Source organism: Orbicella franksi, chromosome 13 (genome assembly GCF_964199315.1).
Source record: "Orbicella franksi chromosome 13, jaOrbFran1.1, whole genome shotgun sequence".
NCBI lineage: Eukaryota > Metazoa > Cnidaria > Anthozoa > Scleractinia > Merulinidae > Orbicella > Orbicella franksi.
In genome coordinates this window covers 1,923,859-1,943,353 of record NC_138157.1, presented here as the reverse complement: position 1 = coordinate 1,943,353, position 19,495 = coordinate 1,923,859, and the positions used below count along the sequence as shown (strand labels likewise).

Sequence of the window (19,495 nt, the reverse complement as noted above, 5' to 3'; positions counted from 1 at the left end):
CAGGACAAACTCCCGTAGCTTTCGCCACAGTGGCGGAGATTATTGATAGCAAAAAAAAAAAAAAAAAAAAAAAGAATTTATAAATTTTAAATACACAGTCCAAATTCCCGAGTCCTTACATTCTCATCATTTGGGTGACAAATTGCAGTCCCAGGTACAACAGCCTCTGACGCTAAAATGATAGGTGTGGCCTTTGACACTTCATTATATATCACATTAAAATTCATACCGTGTACGACGTGTACGACGTGTACGTGAAAATGCTATGCTAAGATAGAACAAAGACAACAAAGACAGAAGCAAGTTATAGCTTCATGAACGCTCTGAAATAAGAGGTTTCTAGACCACGATCTGAAGCTGGAAGGTCTACTTTCAAGCACGGGGCTGCTTAAACATGCAACCTTCTACCGGATCATGTCATTTAAGAACAGGCTCAAGCAAATAGGCATCTTTTAAATTCGATGTTCTTGTACTGTAACTACAAAGTGTAAAGTCTTTATATATTTTGAAAAATTTATTCTATTTACTAGTTTGTGATGTACTTATTTACTTAGCATTTATTCATTTTAACATTTAATCATTGAATCACTAGAAGTAATCTACGAGATCTTAATGTATGGGCACGTCCTTGTACGAATGTAGATTACAAGCTCTCTATTCTTAGGCATCTAATATTAGTAAAGTAGTTGTAGTTGGGCAGGTCCACATCAGGACTTAGTCTTGCCAATTTCTGAAAATCTTCATTGTCAAATAAAGTTGTTTGTATAAAGAATCTATCTAAAGAATGCTGTGTATCTCGAAATGTTTCGTTGACATTTTTGTGCAATGACTAACTTCGAAAATCCAGCAAGAAAGCTTGCACTGCAAACAAAACGTTATCTTTGTCAGTGTACAAGGTAAGTCCGACACAAGTGAGGTTTCTAAAAACCTTGAAATCAATGAGGAATGTAAAAAGGAAAACTCGAACGTTTTTTCCCATTTCGAATGCGGCAAACGGCTTTATTCCTGTTTATCACGAGCCATCACGCATGGTGTATACGTTACGTAATGCAGTTAAAAACAAACAAAGCATTCACAGTATTTCTTATGATTGAATCCTTTTTGAGAAAACGTCTATCGAGTTTTGCAGCTGGAGCCAGACAGACTGGTCGTATCAGTCGAGTTCATCATTTTGACTATTCCGGAGGGAAAGTCGGTGTACTGCCTGCGTGACATTTCAATGTCTTTGGAAATAGTTTCTGTTTCCCTGATTTCCTCTTGCTTCTGTTTTAATTGACAATGTATCACAAGTACCACTACAAAATTAGTTCTCATAATGATTCGTTAATCATGTATTTCTTATATGGCGCTATTTGCAACAAAAAGATCATCAGCGCTTTACAACAAGTGGATGGAGGAGTTCATCGAAATGGCCACCTTGGTTTGGCTGTTTAGCAAACACAGTTTTCAAATAGTAAACTGGGAAACAAGTCAGTTTCCATCAATTTTCGCTGGTGCTGACTTCTGAAAGTACATCTTTTTCGATGTCTCCAAAATAAGAGGGCGCTTTTCATTGCACTAAAAATTCCGAACTTTCAAAATGGGGCAAATTTCCTGGGAAAGGTTCCGGAAAATCTGAAAAATGTTGAATTTCCGTAATGTGAACTAGCAGAAATTCTGGAACGAAAACCAAATCTGTATATCCTGGTCACTTTTTTCTACTTTGAGCTTTCTGTCAAAAACCTCTATCCTTCAGTTGGGTTATATCAAAAGGTGCTGGGCAAAATATTATTGTTAAGGATTAAAAATTAATTACCCCCTTAGTAATAAACCATACATCACCCTCAGTGTTACCAGAAAGTACACAGTTTTATCAAAGGAGTTTGATAAACTTCAAATACCAATAAAAGCTGATCTCTGATTCATAGGCCTTTTATTTACATATTTACAAATTACAACTACTTTCTGACAAAAATAAAATCTTATTTTCTATTACGTCTTTAACTGCCTTTCTTTGATCTTCTGATATTCGTCGATTTCCTTGGGAAAATGTTTTGACAGTTCTTCCACCAAGAGTGACTTGAAATTCTGCAAAGTGAAAGAAAAAAACATTCAAATATTGCTTGTGTAAAGGTAACACAATTAATTCCAGTACCATTAACAACACCATTACTTATATTTTGTGGTCTCCCTGCCTAATAAAAAAATTATGTATCTAAGTATTTTAGTCAGGCGAACTTGAATAAAAAAAAGTAAAAAAGGTTGTTAACAGAATAGTTAAGCTGCAAAGCAATCAGTAAGCAATCAGTAAACAAGATATTTCTGCTTATTTTTCTGTTTGAGCCATAAATTTGCTTGGTCTTATAACAGGGAACTCAGACTTCACTACTTTACTACAGAATGTTGTGTTTACTTTGTGTACCTTACCTTGTAAGCATCTATTTTTCCATTTACTTGCTGATTTTTTTCAAGTGCCTTCTCAATGCAGTCTTTTGTATATAACTGAGGGTTTCTTCCCTGATCTATGTACCTGTATACAAAAAACCATTATGTTAACACAATATGGGGAAACAGAACTTCAAAAGTAGCAAACTTTACTCTGCAGCACCAATCTCAGCCATATTTATTGATACACACCAGTAAGCCTAACAAAATATTTCTATAGAGAATGGCTGACCAACCTAATTTCTTAACAAGGGAGAAGCAACATTCTCCTAGTCTCCCATACAGATCACCCGAATACAATTTTTCTGGGCAACTTTTTGATACATGTAGTTTCATATTAAAAGAGATTTCTCAAACATAAAACGGTAAAAACAGACGATAAAATCTGACGTTTCCGAGTAGTCATGACTCCATGATCTAACATATATTTTGCCTTGATAATGGAGTCACGACTACTCTGAAACATTGGATTTTATCCTTTATTTTTACATGTAGTTTCATGCATTTTTGTGGTTGAATCAGGGGAGCTCTACTTTAAACAACTTTTTTTCATGGTCAAGCTGGTAAAATTGGCCATCACCTGGATTTTGATTTTTTTAGGTTGGCATCAGTCTCCACAACCTGTGTGCAGACCCCAGGGAGATTGGGTTGCAACTGCAAATGGCATTCACAAGCCTAGGATATTTGCCACACACCTATTACAGGTTGAAAATGAAGTTCTTGTGGTGCAAAGAGTGTTCCATTACATACTTTCAAAGTTACTCACAAACCATTGCAGTACTTTTCAGTTAGAGTGTGCCTCCCAAAGAATCCACTAGTACCTCTTTTTGGCAAAAATTACCCTTCTTTTCCCCAGAATAAATTGTGAAACCCTTTACAGGTATTTTCTCAAAATTTCATATTCATTTACTTACTCAAATACTTCTAAGGGAACCTCCACATCTTGAACATGTGCTTTACACTTCTCAATTTCTCTCATGTTGTCTATCATTGAGTTTCTGAGAAACACAAAGATGTGGTTTTTTTTCACATGAGAAATGTATAAAAGTGATGCTGTGCATAGCCCTGAATCACTACTTTTGTAACAGATGTAGCTGTGTTTCATGATTAATAATACACCTGAAATTATAATTACTTGATTCTCACTGGATAAAAAGTAGTCCAGTTTTCTAGTAACACAAGTGCAAATTTGAAACATAGGCCTGTGCAAATTTGTAACAACAGTGCAAATTACTACAAATATATCTGAGGTTAATATGAAGACATCTGATATGACAGCCAACAGTTATCCAAGGTATTTTGAGGGTGGTTAAAGTTCAACCAAAGCCTTCTGAAGATAACCAAAGGTAATTTGACATTATCTGAGTACTTCCAAAGATTACCTGAACCCTTTTGAAGAGCAATGAATATCACCTGGCCAATCATTTTTGAACATTTGAACACCCTGATCCTGAACCTTTCTAAGGATTTCTGAAGTTCACCTGAAACTTGCTGAAGACTTTCAAACTTTGACAAAATTTTTGTAAACATTTTTGGAAATTTTTGAAGATATTTGGAATACCAAGCGGAGTGCAGCCTGTCTAAGGAAACAATGTCTAGAAAGACTTCTAGTATATTTTTAAGTGCATTATTAACAAGTAACCACGTGATTACTCTTGTGTAATTTTGAATAAATAAGCACTTGTAAGTTTTTCAAAGACCACAAATTGTACTCGCACTACGGGCTCGTGAAATTTTGTTAGCCACTGCAAAAAATTTAATCGTGCTTATTTAGTAAGCTTATACCAAATTGTACCCCAAATAGTGTGTTCTACCATGCCAAGTATAGCCCGTGCGGTGTTACATTTGAATAAGCTATCAACAACAGTAAAACTACTGAAAATGACTTTTTAAGGCCTATACTACCACGACATAACTAGCACAGATTTTATATAGGCTTTCACGGTTTGCTTCACAGTATAAAGTACATCAATATAATTCCGTGCTCAGTTTTGTCTATTCCGCCACTTACATTTTCTGATTAAGAACTCCCTGGCTTCCAGGCTGAAAGTCGCTCACAATGATCCCTATTTGTCGCGTTGTTTCTACAAATTGCTCGATTGTTTGCTCCAACAACTCAAACCTTTCTGGCACCTTGTCATCCGCCATCTTGGACTTCCTGTTCTCCAGGTGGGCACCGCATTATGGGTAAAATCGATACAATACCTAAGCCTACTCCCCCTGAGTGGATGTTTCCTAGCTCTACTGGGGCTGTGCCCCTTCGAGCAGTCTCTCTTTTGCTCGAAAATCCAAGGGGAAGAACACGAAACGCCGAGCGACCGAGCAAAGGTCACTCAGCAACTCCAGATATTTTGCCTCTGTAAATGGGTAAAATGTGTGTTTCCAGAAATAATCCATACCCACCCCGACAAAAATATCCATGCCCACCCCGACGAGGGTTAGTGGAAATTGGAGGGGGATCTCACGCTCAAAAGCCAAAATTTTAAAGAAGCCAAGGCAAAAACCTGGCATTTCAGGGGGGATGGGGATATTTTCTGGAACAACATAATAAAAGTGAACTGTTTCAATGTCGAACATGCTCAAATTCTCAACCTAATCACAGGTTAAGAAAAAAGATTAGACCTGCTCATGGACCAGCTTTAACAAACAGCTATTCATCAACTTAAACCCAACAACAGCAACAACAACAACAAGGCAAATTAAAAACAAGGGAAATTAACTGCAGTAGCGAGTTAGTGGTTATAGTGTAGCTACAATTGCAAGCACATTTAGCCCTTTGTCACTTTTATCATTTTCAGTAGCCAAGTGTTTCACTTGCCTGCAGATGGATCCCAAAAGTCTCTTATGAAACCACAATACCTTTATTCAGCTTTAACAAGTGTTACGTTACTCCTCAATTCAACTAACTATTCTAGGTTTCTAACTCTCAAGCAAAAACTTGCATCATAAACCTAAAGTATAATTATGTAGCTTTATGCAAGTAAAGCCAAACAGAATGCTCTTTGTCAGTAGTATAGTTTTGGCTATGAAAATTTCTACAACTTTTTAATTTTCAATCTTAAGCTGCTGTAATAGGACAATATCAGCCCTTAGTCATCACTATAGCAGCCTCACTAGCCTTGATCTGTTCTGTCAAGACTTGGGGTTAATTTTCCCCTGGTGTGGCCCTTGAGTTTAGTACCCCTTGTAGTTTCACATGGACAAGTTTTACAATAATACTGATTAACTGATACAATAACAATATTTTTTTTATTTGCACATACATGTACTGTATAATCAAACAAGGTTATGCTCTGCTGAGATTGCAACTTTGGTTGTGAGCTAAGAACCATGCTGCGACTGTAGAGAAAAGTTTTCTAAGATGAATTTCAATGAGAAATAAGTATGAAGTCATAGCAAAAACCAGGCTTTATGCCACAGTGTTTGCACATTTTATTGATAAGTTAAGATATGACAAATGAAATGTTAGTAACAGCTACTGTACTTAGAAATGAAGAGTTTGAAGCACACAAGGAATTTGCAATGAAAACAAATTTATGTTATATCTCATACAACTTTCAGTGTGGGAACAGAATCAAATCACAAAGAACTTGTCCCCATCAATCAACTTTTAAGTCTTAACAAACTTGTGCAAAAGAACAAGGTGACTGTAAATCTGTGAAATAGAATCGCATCAATAACAGCATTACTGCAATCATGCACAAGTTACAACATGTTACAAAGTAAATAAGCATTTGAGATAGGTTATTACTAAATAAAAGTAGACTTTCTGTTAATGCTGGTAAAAAGAAACAAAGCATGCTTGCCATATCTATACAAAGATATCCTGACTGTATCCTGAGTTACATTGGAGAACTTATATTAGTGACAATATTTAAACTCCCAACCGCTTTACCTAAGATTCTGTAAAGAGGTATTCAACAATCAATACTTTAATTCCTATCCAGATTTTTGAATCATTTCAGTAATAGATCAAACCAGACATCAAGTAACAAAATTTCTCAAGGGTTATTAATTTCTTAACACAAATGCTAGTGTAAATGGTTGACATAATTAAAATATGACACCAATGCAGTAACTGATCTGATCCGGTAGAGTAAATCCTCTAAAGTGTCGTTGCAACAAAGGCAGCTTTAAAGACACTATGTACAAACTGTAGAACTGCGGGAGATGGTCAACAGGATCTACAGTTTCCATGGTTTCATAACTACAAAGTTAAATATAGATAAGATGCCACTTGTTCCACATTTCCATTGCTATTAGCATGCTCTTAAGTATGTAAACAAAATTAAGAAAACACCTCATAATTCAAAAAATAGCTTTTATGTTTCGCCTTCAAAACAAGCCTGCTCTTGGTCAGCTTAAAAAAGTGTCACGTTGCACAGTTAGTGGTCCCAGGATTGCCTTTTCGACGTATCTGGGTATGTTACAGCACCGCCATATCTGTCACCATAGTAAGACGAGTAACTCCGCTGGTAATCTCTAGAATAGTCACTGTCGTAAGTACTGTAATACCCATACTGGCCTCCAGATCCTCGACTGTACTGAGGAGGATATCCTCCTCTGTAGTAATCACTGCGGTCGTAATATGGATGGTAACGGCTTCTCTGATCAGGCGGTGGGTAACCCCATCCTCGTGAAGGAGGACCCCGCGAATAACCTTGTCTGTCCCTGTCCCTCGGGTATGGTGGCCGTCCTTCGCCGCTACCTCTTCCCTTCTTATGTGGAGTGGTGGAGAGTAATACTCTTATCACATTTCCTTTCAGTTCGGTTTCGTGGAGCTCTTTGATCGCCTTGTCGGCGTCTTCTTTTTTCTCAAAGTGCACAAATGCATAATTTCGAACTATCGAACTCTCCACAACATTACCGTATTTTTCGAAGGCTTCCTTGAGGTCGTCTTCGCTGCATGAGTCTGAGATGTTCCCTACAAACAATTTGGTAGGCATCGGTTGTTTCTTTGCAAATTTACTGCTATGATTTCGCAGAAATAGGCGAAAGTTTAAATGAACGCTGTCGACTCACTGTGACAAGATGGCAGCACGCGGTCGTGAGGAGTGACGCGCATGCCCTGGAATCTTATTAACAACCTGTACCGACAATTTCCGAAAATATCCGATAATAGCCGAGCTAAAGAGTTCTCTGGCTGTAAGATGGCGGCTCCCCTTTTCCTGGGATTTGATTCGAGTACGCAGCAACTGAAGGCTTTAGTTATCGACAGAGGCCTGAATGTTGTGACCGAGGCCTCCGTGCACTTTGATAGTGACTTACCGGAGTTCAAAACTCAAGGTGGCGTGCATCAACACGAAGATAAACTAACTGTGACTGCACCAACCGTGCTGTGGATAAAGGCATTTGACCTCGTTTTGCAAAGACTGAAAGAAAAGGGGCTAGAATTTGAATCTATTGCATGTCTGTCTGGAACAGGACAACAACATGGCAGTGTTTATTGGAAAAATGGAGCTAGAGAAACTTTGAAAAACCTTCAAAGTGGAAAATCTTTATATGAACAACTCAAGGTAATTTGGGTGGGGTGGCAAGTTTGGGTAGCTCGTTACACTAACTGTTACTCTGGTATATTTTAGTGTGAATGTATCTCGTGATCAGGCTGACATATCTCCTGATCAGGCAGATATATTTAGGCTAATGGTCAAGACTAGCCTCCGTGATAGTCCTATAAGGAGATACCTTTGGGATCAGGAAGTGTCCACTTAAAATTATTAAATAGGATAGATGCTCATCAATTACCAGGGTGCATTCCACAAGCCTTCCATGCGGAAGATATGCCAAGGAAGTTTAAATTCCATGCCATGCACCTGGAAAGCGGCCAAAGTTCCATGCTGAAGAATGCCACTTGTATTTTAAAAATGCCAAACCAACACTGGTGGAAAAATTTGGACTCAGATAGACCAAATAAGATGGCCATTATCGGCCAGTATATGGGGATAAAGAGAAGTTAAGAAGCCATAGTTACCACTCCAATTTACCTTGCATAGTTAAGCGCGTGGACATGCCAGCGCTAGCAAATTATATGTGCACACCACGATATGCCAAAGACTGTAATTGCATGCTGGTGCATTGCAAAATTTTAAAGGCTATGCCAAAAATCTTCGGTGTAATCCACGCTGAATGCACCCTGGGTCAAATAGCCTATTTGTTTATGGCTAGGATAATCCCCTGGCCAATTATCTACTCATGGGAGTTGTCCATTTAATGGAGGTTGAATGGTGTTTTTAATTTATGTTTTATTTTATAAAATTCAAGTACACTTTTACATGTCTGGCTTGCACTGTCTTTCTACTAATTACGAGTTTTATATTATTTGTGGAGTCTAGCTGAAAAGTTACATCCCTTTGGAAATTCTAGTTTTGGTTTGTACATTCCCTAAAAAATTATGTTTGGCTTTTGAGACCCCCTCCATCTTAGTTTAGCAATTCTAATGTGCAGTTCCAGAAAACATCCATACTTCCCCCACAGAAGAGACTGGAATTTCCTGGGGGGTGGGAGGGTTGTGTAAGACCAAAAAATTTAAAGAAATTTATGAAGATTTATTGGAATTTCCAGAAGGCAGGGTGGTCTTAGAATAAATACATTCCATGGGAGAGGTGTAGATATTTTCTGAAATTACACAGTAACCTTTTTAGGGTGGCTACGGTTATCCTCTGGAACTGTACATAATTGAATGATATGCCTAAAAGATCAGCATACCTGTACATGTTTCTTAACTGCTGATTTGTAATTGACTAAACGGATACTAATAGTGCATTGTGCTAAATCTGATGCAGGATTCATTTGCTGTCAGTGACTCTCCGATATGGATGGATTCAAGTACAGGAACACATTGCCATAACTTAGAGGATGCAGTAGGTGGTCCACAAAGGTTAAGTGACATCACAGGATCCAGGGCTTATGAGCGCTTCACAGGAAATCAGATTGCCAAAATATATCAGACAAAGCCTGATGCATACAACAACTGTGAAAGAATTTCCCTTGTAAGCAGTTTTGCGGCAAGTCTTTTGATTGGTGATTATGCACCAATAGATTTCAGTGATGGATCTGGGATGAACCTAATGAATATTTACAGCAAAACCTGGGAAGACGAGTGCCTTAAGGTTGGTGTTCAACAACAACAACAACAACCACCATTTATTTGTGTTCTCTGAATTAAACCATTCAGTCCAGTTATTACTATGGGAATTCAAAAAATGTCTGATTTGACTTTAGTATGAACACTAAGATGGTTGATGAAACCATTGGTATAATCATTAGGTCTTGTGGCTTATCAGTGTTTCAATATGAACTGCCTGACACTTGCCAGTGGTCCAGTGGGTATTCTGTGGTAAAAAAAAAGCTTTAAGTATAGAGTGTGTTCACGTGATGTCATCGAATTCTCAAATCCAAAACTAAAGAGCCACTAAAGGTTTTATCCTCATCAGGCATAAGAGGTACTAAATTTATACCTCTTTACAACTTTCAGCGCATTTTGAATTTCGCAGTTATGGTGGTGCATGACATGAAGCTAAGATCCCATTTGTTGAAAAATGTACACTCATCTGGTGATTTTTAGCCATTTTAGGAGTTAAAGTATTAGGAAAAATGCTTGACTGTGTAAATGATTTTTGGTTCAGTTCAGATAATCAGTCCTCTAGATAGCCAAAGTAAGTTCCAGATGTTTACACTACTTTCCAGCCACCCTAATGAGGGACTAAGGAGGTCCTCTAACATGGCAGCTCCATACTAGGCTCCATAATTTTGCACAGAACATTTCGACAAATATCTCAACTTTGGGACAATGCACACACTTTAAACTTGGAGAACTGTCATCTTTATTTATCGTCTATAATATCACAACCTCTTGACTTTATCCACTGAATGGTTTTTGATTTTATTTTTTATTTGGTGGCAATGCACACACTCTATTGTTTGGAGTTTTTAAAAATTGGCCCTCTATCATCTTGTCCAGGCGGAATGGCAATACTTCTAAAGTAGTAGAATCAAGTTACAGAAGCTGAAGATAGGTTAACCAGCAGCTGTGAGCTGAATAAATATGTAGCAGATAACCATTTGGTTATGTTCTACTCGAAAATTGACAGCCCTTAGCAACAATACATCACAGATGTCTTCTTTGAAAAGCTTAAATGCTTTTGACTAACCAGTTTATTACAAAATAATTAACTTGAATTTTGCTTTCTATTTCCAGGCATGTGCCCCTAACCTGAAAGAGAAGCTTGGGAACCTAGTTCCTGCTTATGAAATAATTGGCCCAATATCACAATACATGGTACAACAATATGGATTTGATCCAGACTGCAAGGTTGTAGCATTTACTGGTGACAATCCAGCATCTTTGGCAGGCATGAGGGTGGAAGAAAAGGATATTGTCCTGAGTCTTGGTACAAGTGACACACTTATGTGGGCTTATAAAACTCCCAAGCCTGCCCTAGAGGGACACATATTTGTTAATCCAATAGAAGGTATTGGCATTTATTTACTGTGTTATTTTGCCTTCTATCGTGATGACTTATTTAATATTAAAATTTATTACTTTCTTTTGATCCTAGACAATGCATACATGGCCCTCCTATGTTTCAAAAATGGTTCCCTTACAAGGGAGTCCATAAGGAACTCCTCAGCTGAGGGCTCATGGGAGGTCTTTAATAAGGCTCTGGAGAGCACCAATCGCGGTAATGATGGAAATATTGGAATCTATTTTGAAACCACAGAAATAACACCATTTGCTGTTGGAATTCATCGGTTTAATGAGAAAGGAGAAAAAGTAGAATCATTTCCAAAGGATGTGGAGGTTAGAGCACTTCTTGAAGGACAATTCATGGCCAAGAGAGCTCATGCAGAAGCACTGGGATACACATTAGGTAAGCAGGTGTATTTAACTGTGACATGAGAGTGAAAAAAATAGCTGTGTAAGTTTTATTTTCCTGTCTCAATTTTTCATGTGCTTTTTCCAATTTTTTACTGTCCATTACATGAGCACCCTGCTGTCTAGTCTAGTTTTCAAATGTATCTTCTATACCAGAATGATTCCTATATTTATGTGTGGGGAGGGGGAAGGTGGGTGATGGGAGCCTGGGAGAAAGCAAGCAGGGAGTTATTAATAAGCAGTGTAGAGACTATAAGAGATTGAAAAGCTAGCACAAGAGAAGAGTGTGGGAAGAAGGAATTTCAGAGGAAATAAAAGGTTTAGTTTTTTTTTTTCAATTCTATTAGAATGTTTAAAATTTTTAGTTAGTATTGCTCTTTTCACTGCAACATCTTTGAAAGGGGAAGATTGACATCCTGGCCTAAACAGGGTACTCAATGAATGAGTTGCCAGTAATCGGATACCTGTGTTTGCGCGAAGAACTCTGGGATTGTCAGGGGGCAAACATTACTAGTCGCTAGAAGGAAATGTATGGCGAAAAGTTGTTTCGAGGTATAAGAAAACGATTTTTGAGACAGATCAACGCTTTTTCGCCGTCGTTTTTATCGCGAATGGATTTGGGCAATGTTGATACGTGGAATATGTAAGTTTTTGTTTGAATGACCGTGAAATATATGAGAACATCTACTGATAAACTCCGTTGCTTGTGTGAGGTTTATTGTGAAATTTACATTGCGTAATGGTCTGAAAATATTACAAAATTAATTAGGTGTAAATCGAGAGGAAATAACCCAGTAAAGCCTTTTAAGTTGTGTACAGGCTACTTTTGGCTTATTTGAAAGCTCAGTCATACAAATAATACTGGAAATAAGCCCGGTGGCGATCATTGTACTGTCTGGGGTTGATTTAATGACAAACGAGTCCGCGCCACTCATGCTGTGCGGCTACTGTCTTGCTCAAAGCCTTTGTTTTGCTTTTACAAGCACGTATTTTAATGATTTTCCTTTTCTATAACAGATCAAGGGTGGCTCCTTGAATATATCTCTGAGTATTAGCATTTAAAAGTCATTTGTGCTGAGTAAAATTGCCTGACACAAAAGGTAATAGTTCTTCTGCAATTTTCGATTTCTGTTTTAGAGCTTCTTTTCTGTCTTTATATTTAACTTCTCGGAGGGTCTTTTCTACCATTTGCTCCGGGTAGCCTCTCGAGATCAGGCGTGTATTGAAATTTTCAATATTCTCTTCAATACATTTCACAATAAACCTCACGCAAGCAAAAGGGAGTTTAACGGTAAATTTTATCACTTATTTCAAACAAAAACTTACATTTTTCATGTACCAACATTGTCAAAATCCATTTGCAATAAAACAATGGCGAAAAATCGTTGATCTCTCCCCAAAACCATGTTTTTTGGCGTCGAAACAACATTTCCTCATACATTTTCTTCTAGCGACTTGCAATGTTTGCCCCCTGATGATCCCAGAGTTCTTTGCGCAAACTCGGGTATCCGATTACTGGCAACTCATTCATTCAAATGATACAACATTTTGCAGACACTAGGGTAGGTTGTGTGAACTCTCACAACACTTACCTATGACACCGAGTGTAGGACTTGATGTAATAATTGATAGCAAACATGGAAGACCATGTTTGACCACACCAAAAATAGGGTTGAAAATAAAACTCTTAGTGGGATATTGTGCAGCAAAGTGTCTCAACACTTAGAACTGTATTTAATTTTTATCCTCGGCCATCAACACACACAGTAAACGACTGAACAAATGATCATTATTTCAATTTTTCAATTTAGCTTAGCAGCTCCTTATTTTCAGGTTATTCAACTCGCATATTTGCAACTGGTGGTGCATCATCAAATCCTGCCATACTGAGAGTGATTGCCGATGTATTTGATGCTCCAGTTTTTGTCCTTAAAGACACAGCAAACTCAGCTTGTTTAGGGTGTGCCTATCGGGCAAAACATGGTTTGGAGAGGGCTGATGGCAAGACATTTTGGGATGCGGTTAGTGAAGCGCCTCCTTATGTGTTGGTATCAGACCCATGTGGTGAAGCTCCTCAAGTCTATGATCCACTAACAGCCAGGTATAAGAAGTTGGAAGATAGTATTGTGGACAAAACTCATCTTCAATCCAAGAAACGCAAGCTAGAAGCATGAATTGATATTCTGGTGGAAGAGTCACACAAACATGTTTTGGGGAATCAAGGATATGTTATACTTACTACTCAGTAATGTAGGTCAAGTATTGTGATGTTGTTATAGAATTCTAGAGACCGAAAAGAAAGGAATTTAGATAAAGGTGCGACCACCTTTCTACACATTGTGTTCCTGGCTAAGATGAGTTGAAATTGATCCAGTTAGTCTCTCAATGTAGGTACAGTAATTAAAACATTGCAGGTTGCTTCATTGTCTTCATTCTGTGGGACATTACAGAGTCGCAGCCAGGCTTGTTGAAGGGGACCATGCAGTTTTTCCTATTAATTTTAGTGAAATCAATGCTTTTTGCTTTTTGAGTTGTATTTTAAGGTATTTCTAGTTACACATATTTATTAGGACAGACATTTTTCTACATTAATTAATATATGACCTAAGAATTGGAAATGGCATAGACCTTTTTTCAGTTTAGTTTAGCTAGAATGAACTACAACTCACTTAAAGTTAAAATGCAGCAGAATATAAGACAGTAAAAAAGAAAAAAGAAAACATTAAACAAACACACATGGACACTCTTAATTTGATGTGGTAGGTTATTAATAATTCAAAAACAAATTTTGTATTATTTTTGAATCAGCTTTTCCAGTTAGCAATAAAATTTCGTAGAAATACCAATTATTACAGTGGATTTCAACTCACTTTGGCTAGGCGGGTTTGGAAACATCTTGAGAACTTGGGAACTACGTTCCTGAATTTGCAGTTTTATTGTTATTGGAGGCAATTGACTTGCAAACGTTGAAATGTAAACTACAAGTTTGATTTCGAAGTTTGATTCCACATTGCGAACTTCGTGTAACAAGGTGTGTCTGAGAGAAAATTGTCCATCCACATCTTCAATAACTTGAGCCTTTCGGGAAGATTTCGGATAGTCCTACAAGCGACTAAATGTAACAGCGAGAGAGTCAACTGACAATACAGAACAGTGCCAACAATTGGGTAAAACTCGTCGAAAAATCTAACAACGAGAATTTTATTGCCTGAGAAACCTAATTTGCGTGCGTGATCAGATCCACACACTAGACAGACTGGCGACCGAACGTGCAAACCCAACAATTTTAATTAGGAACTTGCTGATGAAATACGTAAACAAAGCAACAACTTGTACCTAAGATCCCTCCTAAACCACAAACATCAAGCTGAATTCTTCTTCTCTAATAAGTTTAATTTTGAGCTGAGTACAGAATTGGTTCGCTTCAAGTGTCTCTTATATGTAAATACATGTTTACGAATCTAGCTGATGTTTGAAAGTTGATAACCAACTTTTTAAGTTATCACTTCCAACTCCTTCGGCGCACGCCATCCCTATACCTGCTTTTCACAATTATTTAGAAGCGAAGTTTGCAATTTGGAATCGAACTTCGAGATCAAACCCGTAGTTTTCATTTGAAAGTTCATAACTTGATTGGCTCCAATAACAATAAAACCATGAATTCAGGAACATGGTACCCAAGTTCCAAAGATGTTTTCAAACCTGCACGGTCAAAGTGAATTGAAATCCACTGTAAAAGGCCTTATTAAAATGTGTGAAACAGGTCTCTTTAGTGTTTTCATTGTGGGTCAAGACAGGAATTTACATACCCTCTGGTAGAATAGCCTGCATAGTTTTGTGTAGTGTCTCTAGCCTGCGTAGCAAGCGTTCCCATATGAGGTGAACATGGGCCATGCAAAGGAGTTTTTCGCATTCAGGCCGAGCGAAGGGAACTTTGCTCCCCTCCCCCACCCCTCTCCTTCCACCTTTTTGCTCCTTCCCATTTTTTGCGCGGCCCGAATACGAAAAACTCCTTTGCGCGGCCCACATTCGCCTCGTAAGGGAACGCTTGCTATGCATTCCATGGTGTCTCTGGTTATAGGGTACCAAGCTTGTTAACTTTTAGTGATGGTTCAAACAAAAAAATCAATTAATATCACAGCTCTGATCTGCCTCATTTTTGTGTGCCTTGTGGGTTCCAATCCATTGTATGGCACAGAAATTTCTACATAGCACATCAAATTTGACTGACCTAGAACTTTAAAATCATCTTTCTGCACCTGGCATTGAAGCATCCAGATAGACCTGACAGAGACCAACTTGAGTTGGTGCGAGGCCAAAAGAGGGGCTCAAGACTGACAGAGGTAGAAGGCAACTGTGGATTCCCTGTGCCCCCCATGGGAAAAGGAGGACTAGATGATGTAAAAATTTTTGCCTCTTCTGTAAAATAATATTTTTTTTTTGGTTTGACTTTTTGACATCTCGGCCTCTCTTGTGGGGAAACTGGATAACAATGAGAGACCTCATGAGAATAACAGTCTGCAAATAATGATGTCTGGGAAAACTCAAGTTTATTGAATTCAGATATTCAATCATATTATTTACCAATAGCTTAACTGCTGATTTCTATCCTGTGCTAATCCTTGCTACTGTTAACAACACTTCACTAGTAATAACTGCTTGCTCTTATCAATAATATCATACTTTAAATGTGCATCATAACAACAAGACTTCACAGTGAACCTCTTGAATGTGATTCATGACTCGGAACAGTCTATTGGTGCGATAAAGCTAAACCAAAATTAATGAAATACAATAAGGCGTCCGTTACAAGTATAAGCCATGAACTTCTAACACTTTGTAAGAGTCACAGTTGGGGGCAATTCTACCCAGGGTGAGGGGGGGGGGGGGGTCTGGCAGGAAGCACCACAAGGCTCTGATTAGTGATACAATGCAAAAAAAGTCATGATGAAAACTGTTATTTTGGTCTTTGAACTTATTCCATTGCCATTTCTTAATTGAAGTACAATGCTCTCTGAGGACATCAGACCATGTTTATAGAAAACCTGCATTTGGGAAGTCTAGCATCTAGCGGGAAAAACTGGAATATTTTGCTGTTAGCTAATAGATGGGTGTATAACCTGAGAGGTTTGCAACAGGTGTGGATGATGGAGGCTTATAACCAGCATTATATGATATTTATCAGAACAGTTTGCTAAAAACTACATTGTTCCATTTAACATGATCATAATCCAATACCTCTGCTCAACCACTTAACTCTTCTGGCTTATGGACATGCCATTCAGCTGATGCTACATCAAATTCAAGCATAAAGATGGTGCGCCCAACACTGCTGATGGTGTGACTGATTGCTAACTCTGGTTCACCATAATGGCCCTGAAAGGTGAGGGTGAGGCTGACTGGCAGAGGGACCTCTTTTGATAGGGAAACATGGCGAGGAAACTTGACAAAGAAGGGCTCCTTGTTGATCTGGAAATCTGATTCAAGAGTTGGCAACTTGATGCTGATACTTTTAAGGAAGGAGTAAGGACTCTTTGTGGATGGATCCAGTCCCTGAATTGTCAGGAAATCAGTTGTGGCATCCACTGCAAAGCAGCGTTTCAGCTTGAAAGATGGCACTTCAAGCCCCAGTCTCTTCATTACTCCCAGTACAAGGTCATCAATGGTGGAATGCACCTCCATGGAACATTTCTTGTTCAATGGGGTCTTTTGTAGATTTACAATCACAACCCTTGACCCCCTTTCAATCATCTCACCTGGGATGTCAGCAGCAGGGTAAACCCTAAGGCTTGACCCCAACACAATGCACAGGTCTGCCAACTTGGCATGACGGAACCCATTCTCCAGCTCATCCTCTGGCAGATCTTCCTTAAAGTTGATTATAGAGTCCACCAGAGGCCCTCCACATTTTGGGTTGTCACAAGAGCGCCCAGTTAAATGGTCGTGAACTTTCTTAGCGGTTCGGGTTCTATAATCCCTCATGTACCTTGAGCCACACTTTAGGCACCGCTCCATGTTAGTGTTGCCATGGAGTTCAGCAAGAAAACTGGGATCAAGCCCTGACCTTCTGTGTAATCCATCTGTGTTTTGGCTCACTACAAACTTCACCAAGCCTTCCTGTTGGAGCTTAACAAGGGCCATATGAGAAGGCGAAGGTATTGCTTTGAGGATTGTTTGCACTTTTTTCTCTTGCGATGGCAGATGTTTTCCTTGGGCTTTACGTTCCCATATTCCCGGTCCTGTGGCAAGAACAGTATTCAGTCCGCTTCTGAAATCTGCTATGCCACAACTGGTGCTGATTCCGGCACCAGTAAATGATATGCAGTAGCGACTTTGCTTAATCCACTCTGCGAGTGTATTAATTTTATCTTCCAGAACTTCTTTTGTATCAAAATACTCTTTCTTTTCAAATTCAGAGCTGATCGAGTTGCCAGCTCTTGGCTTTGGTTTTTTGGAGACAGCGGCCTCACACGGTGGCTTGGAGCTTGCCGCGGGTGGTATGGCTTTGGACTTTGTGTCATGTTTAGCATCTTTCTTAACTGGAATCTTATCCTTAACAACTGGTACATTTTTGTAGTCATCCTGAAGAGCTTTCTGGTTCTTTTGGGCTTTTATAAACATTGATTCTACACGTGATCCTGAGGATGCTTTCTTTGGAGTAGAATTTGTTGCCATTTTTTACACAACTGAAAAGACAAAAAAGTATCAACTGATTGTTGGCTTTTATAGCTGTGGTCTTGAAATTGTATTAAGTTATGCATTGATCAGTCAATTTCAGTAGTGACCATCCCCCAACTCCTTAGGCTGATCCCTGGAGGTAAAAGATGAGAAATTCCCCAGGGTGGGTACAAATAAATGGGGTCAAATGTTTTGGGGTTAAAGCAAGTATAGCTCAAAGGTGTACAATGTTAAAAAAGACCTTTCCCGCATTCCAACAAACAAAGGTGCCAAGTTGAGGTCAGGGTGGACAAAAATACAGTAAATGTATGAAAATGTCCACCCCAACCTCGCTCTGGTGCTATTGTTCATATGCACTGAAGTGGAATGCAGGAAAGGTCTATAGAATGTCATTGAAGAGTTTAAGATAGCTGACCCCAGGATTAAGATGTGAACAAATGCTGGGCTATTATACGTTAATTTCATGATAATTGCTACTTGAAATTACTTGAAGATGTGGAGCCGCAGGAGCCAGGCGTAGAAGTATGGGAAGAAATAATTTAATATCACCACCAGGGGTGTAGCTGGCAACTGGCGAACCAGGGCACTTGCCCTGGTAAAAATTTGGAATTTATCATTTATTATTGCTTACATAGAAGAAACGTTTTCTGTAATATTTAGTCTGGTTGGGACCCAGGCCACTCCCGCGTAGGTTTTAAGATTTCCCGCGCTTTGATCGTTTACATTTGAAAGAAACTTGTTCAGGAAAAACAAATATTTTGATTTTTTTTTTTGTTCCATCAATAGATCATTTTTATGAAATATACGAGATGCAAACGTTTGAAAAGGCCCAGCTTGAATGTACAACAGAAATCAGGAGGAAACCTTTCGCCGGTAGCCGCTTTGCCCTGATCATGCACGCAAGGAAAGAAAAATTGCCCTTCGCTTATAAGCTTAAATGACCCTGGATCAAAAACTTCTTAAATTTAAGCCATCGTTTATAAAGTTGTTTCAGAAATTCACTTGCGATTGATGACTTTACCATGCTCATCCTACACACGAAGAAAAGTTGTTTCCACACTGAGGTGACCACCAGTAAACAGTCCAAGCGAGGTCGTACACTTCATCAGGCTTATCAGGTTCTTGGCCGGGACAACGTAAGCATTCTCAGTAATTTTGTTTTGAACAACCGACATTTGTGCATTATATTTCGGTGTAACAAGGGAGATCATATGAAAACAAAAAAAAGAAGCTTATTTTTCGCATCCTTTAGGCCTGGCGATTGAATCGATCGCGATCGCAGTCGCTTATTAGAACATTTTGCTCGATTCCCTACACAAAAAATCCTTTGATAATAGGCTGTACCTACCTAGTGGTGAAACTATTCTCCTTGGAAAATTTGCTGCAAACGAAAGTTTCGTTGCTAGGCTTTCTCTTAAAATATAAATGTACACAGACTGAAGTGACGATTTTGCACTTTCTCATCAACCACTGTCCGAGCGGAAGGGAAGGACTGGATCGAATTCCCTCCGAAAATTT

General features: G+C 38.6%; 4 protein-coding genes across 4 annotated transcripts; 1 reads left to right on the top strand and 3 right to left on the bottom strand.

The window, feature by feature from the left end:
• Positions 1-665: 665 nt before the first annotated feature.
• LOC145465382 (mediator of RNA polymerase II transcription subunit 10-like) lies at positions 666-5,169 on the bottom strand. Its single transcript, XM_081449161.1, has 4 exons — positions 4,436-5,169; positions 3,339-3,422; positions 2,407-2,509; positions 666-2,067 (listed from the first exon to the last, which is right to left on the bottom strand). The coding sequence occupies exons 1-4, from the start codon at positions 4,570-4,572 to the stop codon at positions 1,972-1,974; spliced, it is 420 nt and encodes a 139-aa protein (XP_081305287.1). The 5' UTR covers positions 4,573-5,169; the 3' UTR covers positions 666-1,971.
• Positions 5,170-5,266: 97 nt separating this feature from the next.
• On the bottom strand, positions 5,267-7,379 carry LOC145465381 (RNA-binding motif protein, X-linked-like-2). Its single transcript, XM_081449160.1, has one exon. The coding sequence runs from the start codon at positions 7,368-7,370 to the stop codon at positions 6,810-6,812; it is 561 nt and encodes a 186-aa protein (XP_081305286.1). The 5' UTR covers positions 7,371-7,379; the 3' UTR covers positions 5,267-6,809.
• Positions 7,380-7,415: 36 nt separating this feature from the next.
• LOC145465380 (xylulose kinase-like) lies at positions 7,416-16,055 on the top strand. The gene is made up of 5 exons (XM_081449159.1): positions 7,416-7,940; positions 9,207-9,533; positions 10,622-10,895; positions 10,983-11,294; positions 13,133-16,055. Exons 1-5 carry the CDS (start codon positions 7,488-7,490, stop codon positions 13,471-13,473), a joined length of 1,707 nt encoding a protein of 568 aa, XP_081305285.1. The 5' UTR covers positions 7,416-7,487; the 3' UTR covers positions 13,474-16,055.
• A 134-nt stretch (positions 16,056-16,189) lies between these two features.
• LOC145465370 (NAD-dependent protein deacetylase Sirt6-like) lies at positions 16,190-19,475 on the bottom strand. Its single transcript, XM_081449150.1, has 2 exons — positions 19,326-19,475; positions 16,190-17,985 (listed from the first exon to the last, which is right to left on the bottom strand). The coding sequence occupies exon 2, from the start codon at positions 17,972-17,974 to the stop codon at positions 16,544-16,546; it is 1,431 nt and encodes a 476-aa protein (XP_081305276.1). The 5' UTR covers positions 17,975-17,985; positions 19,326-19,475; the 3' UTR covers positions 16,190-16,543.
• Positions 19,476-19,495: the final 20 nt, after the last annotated feature.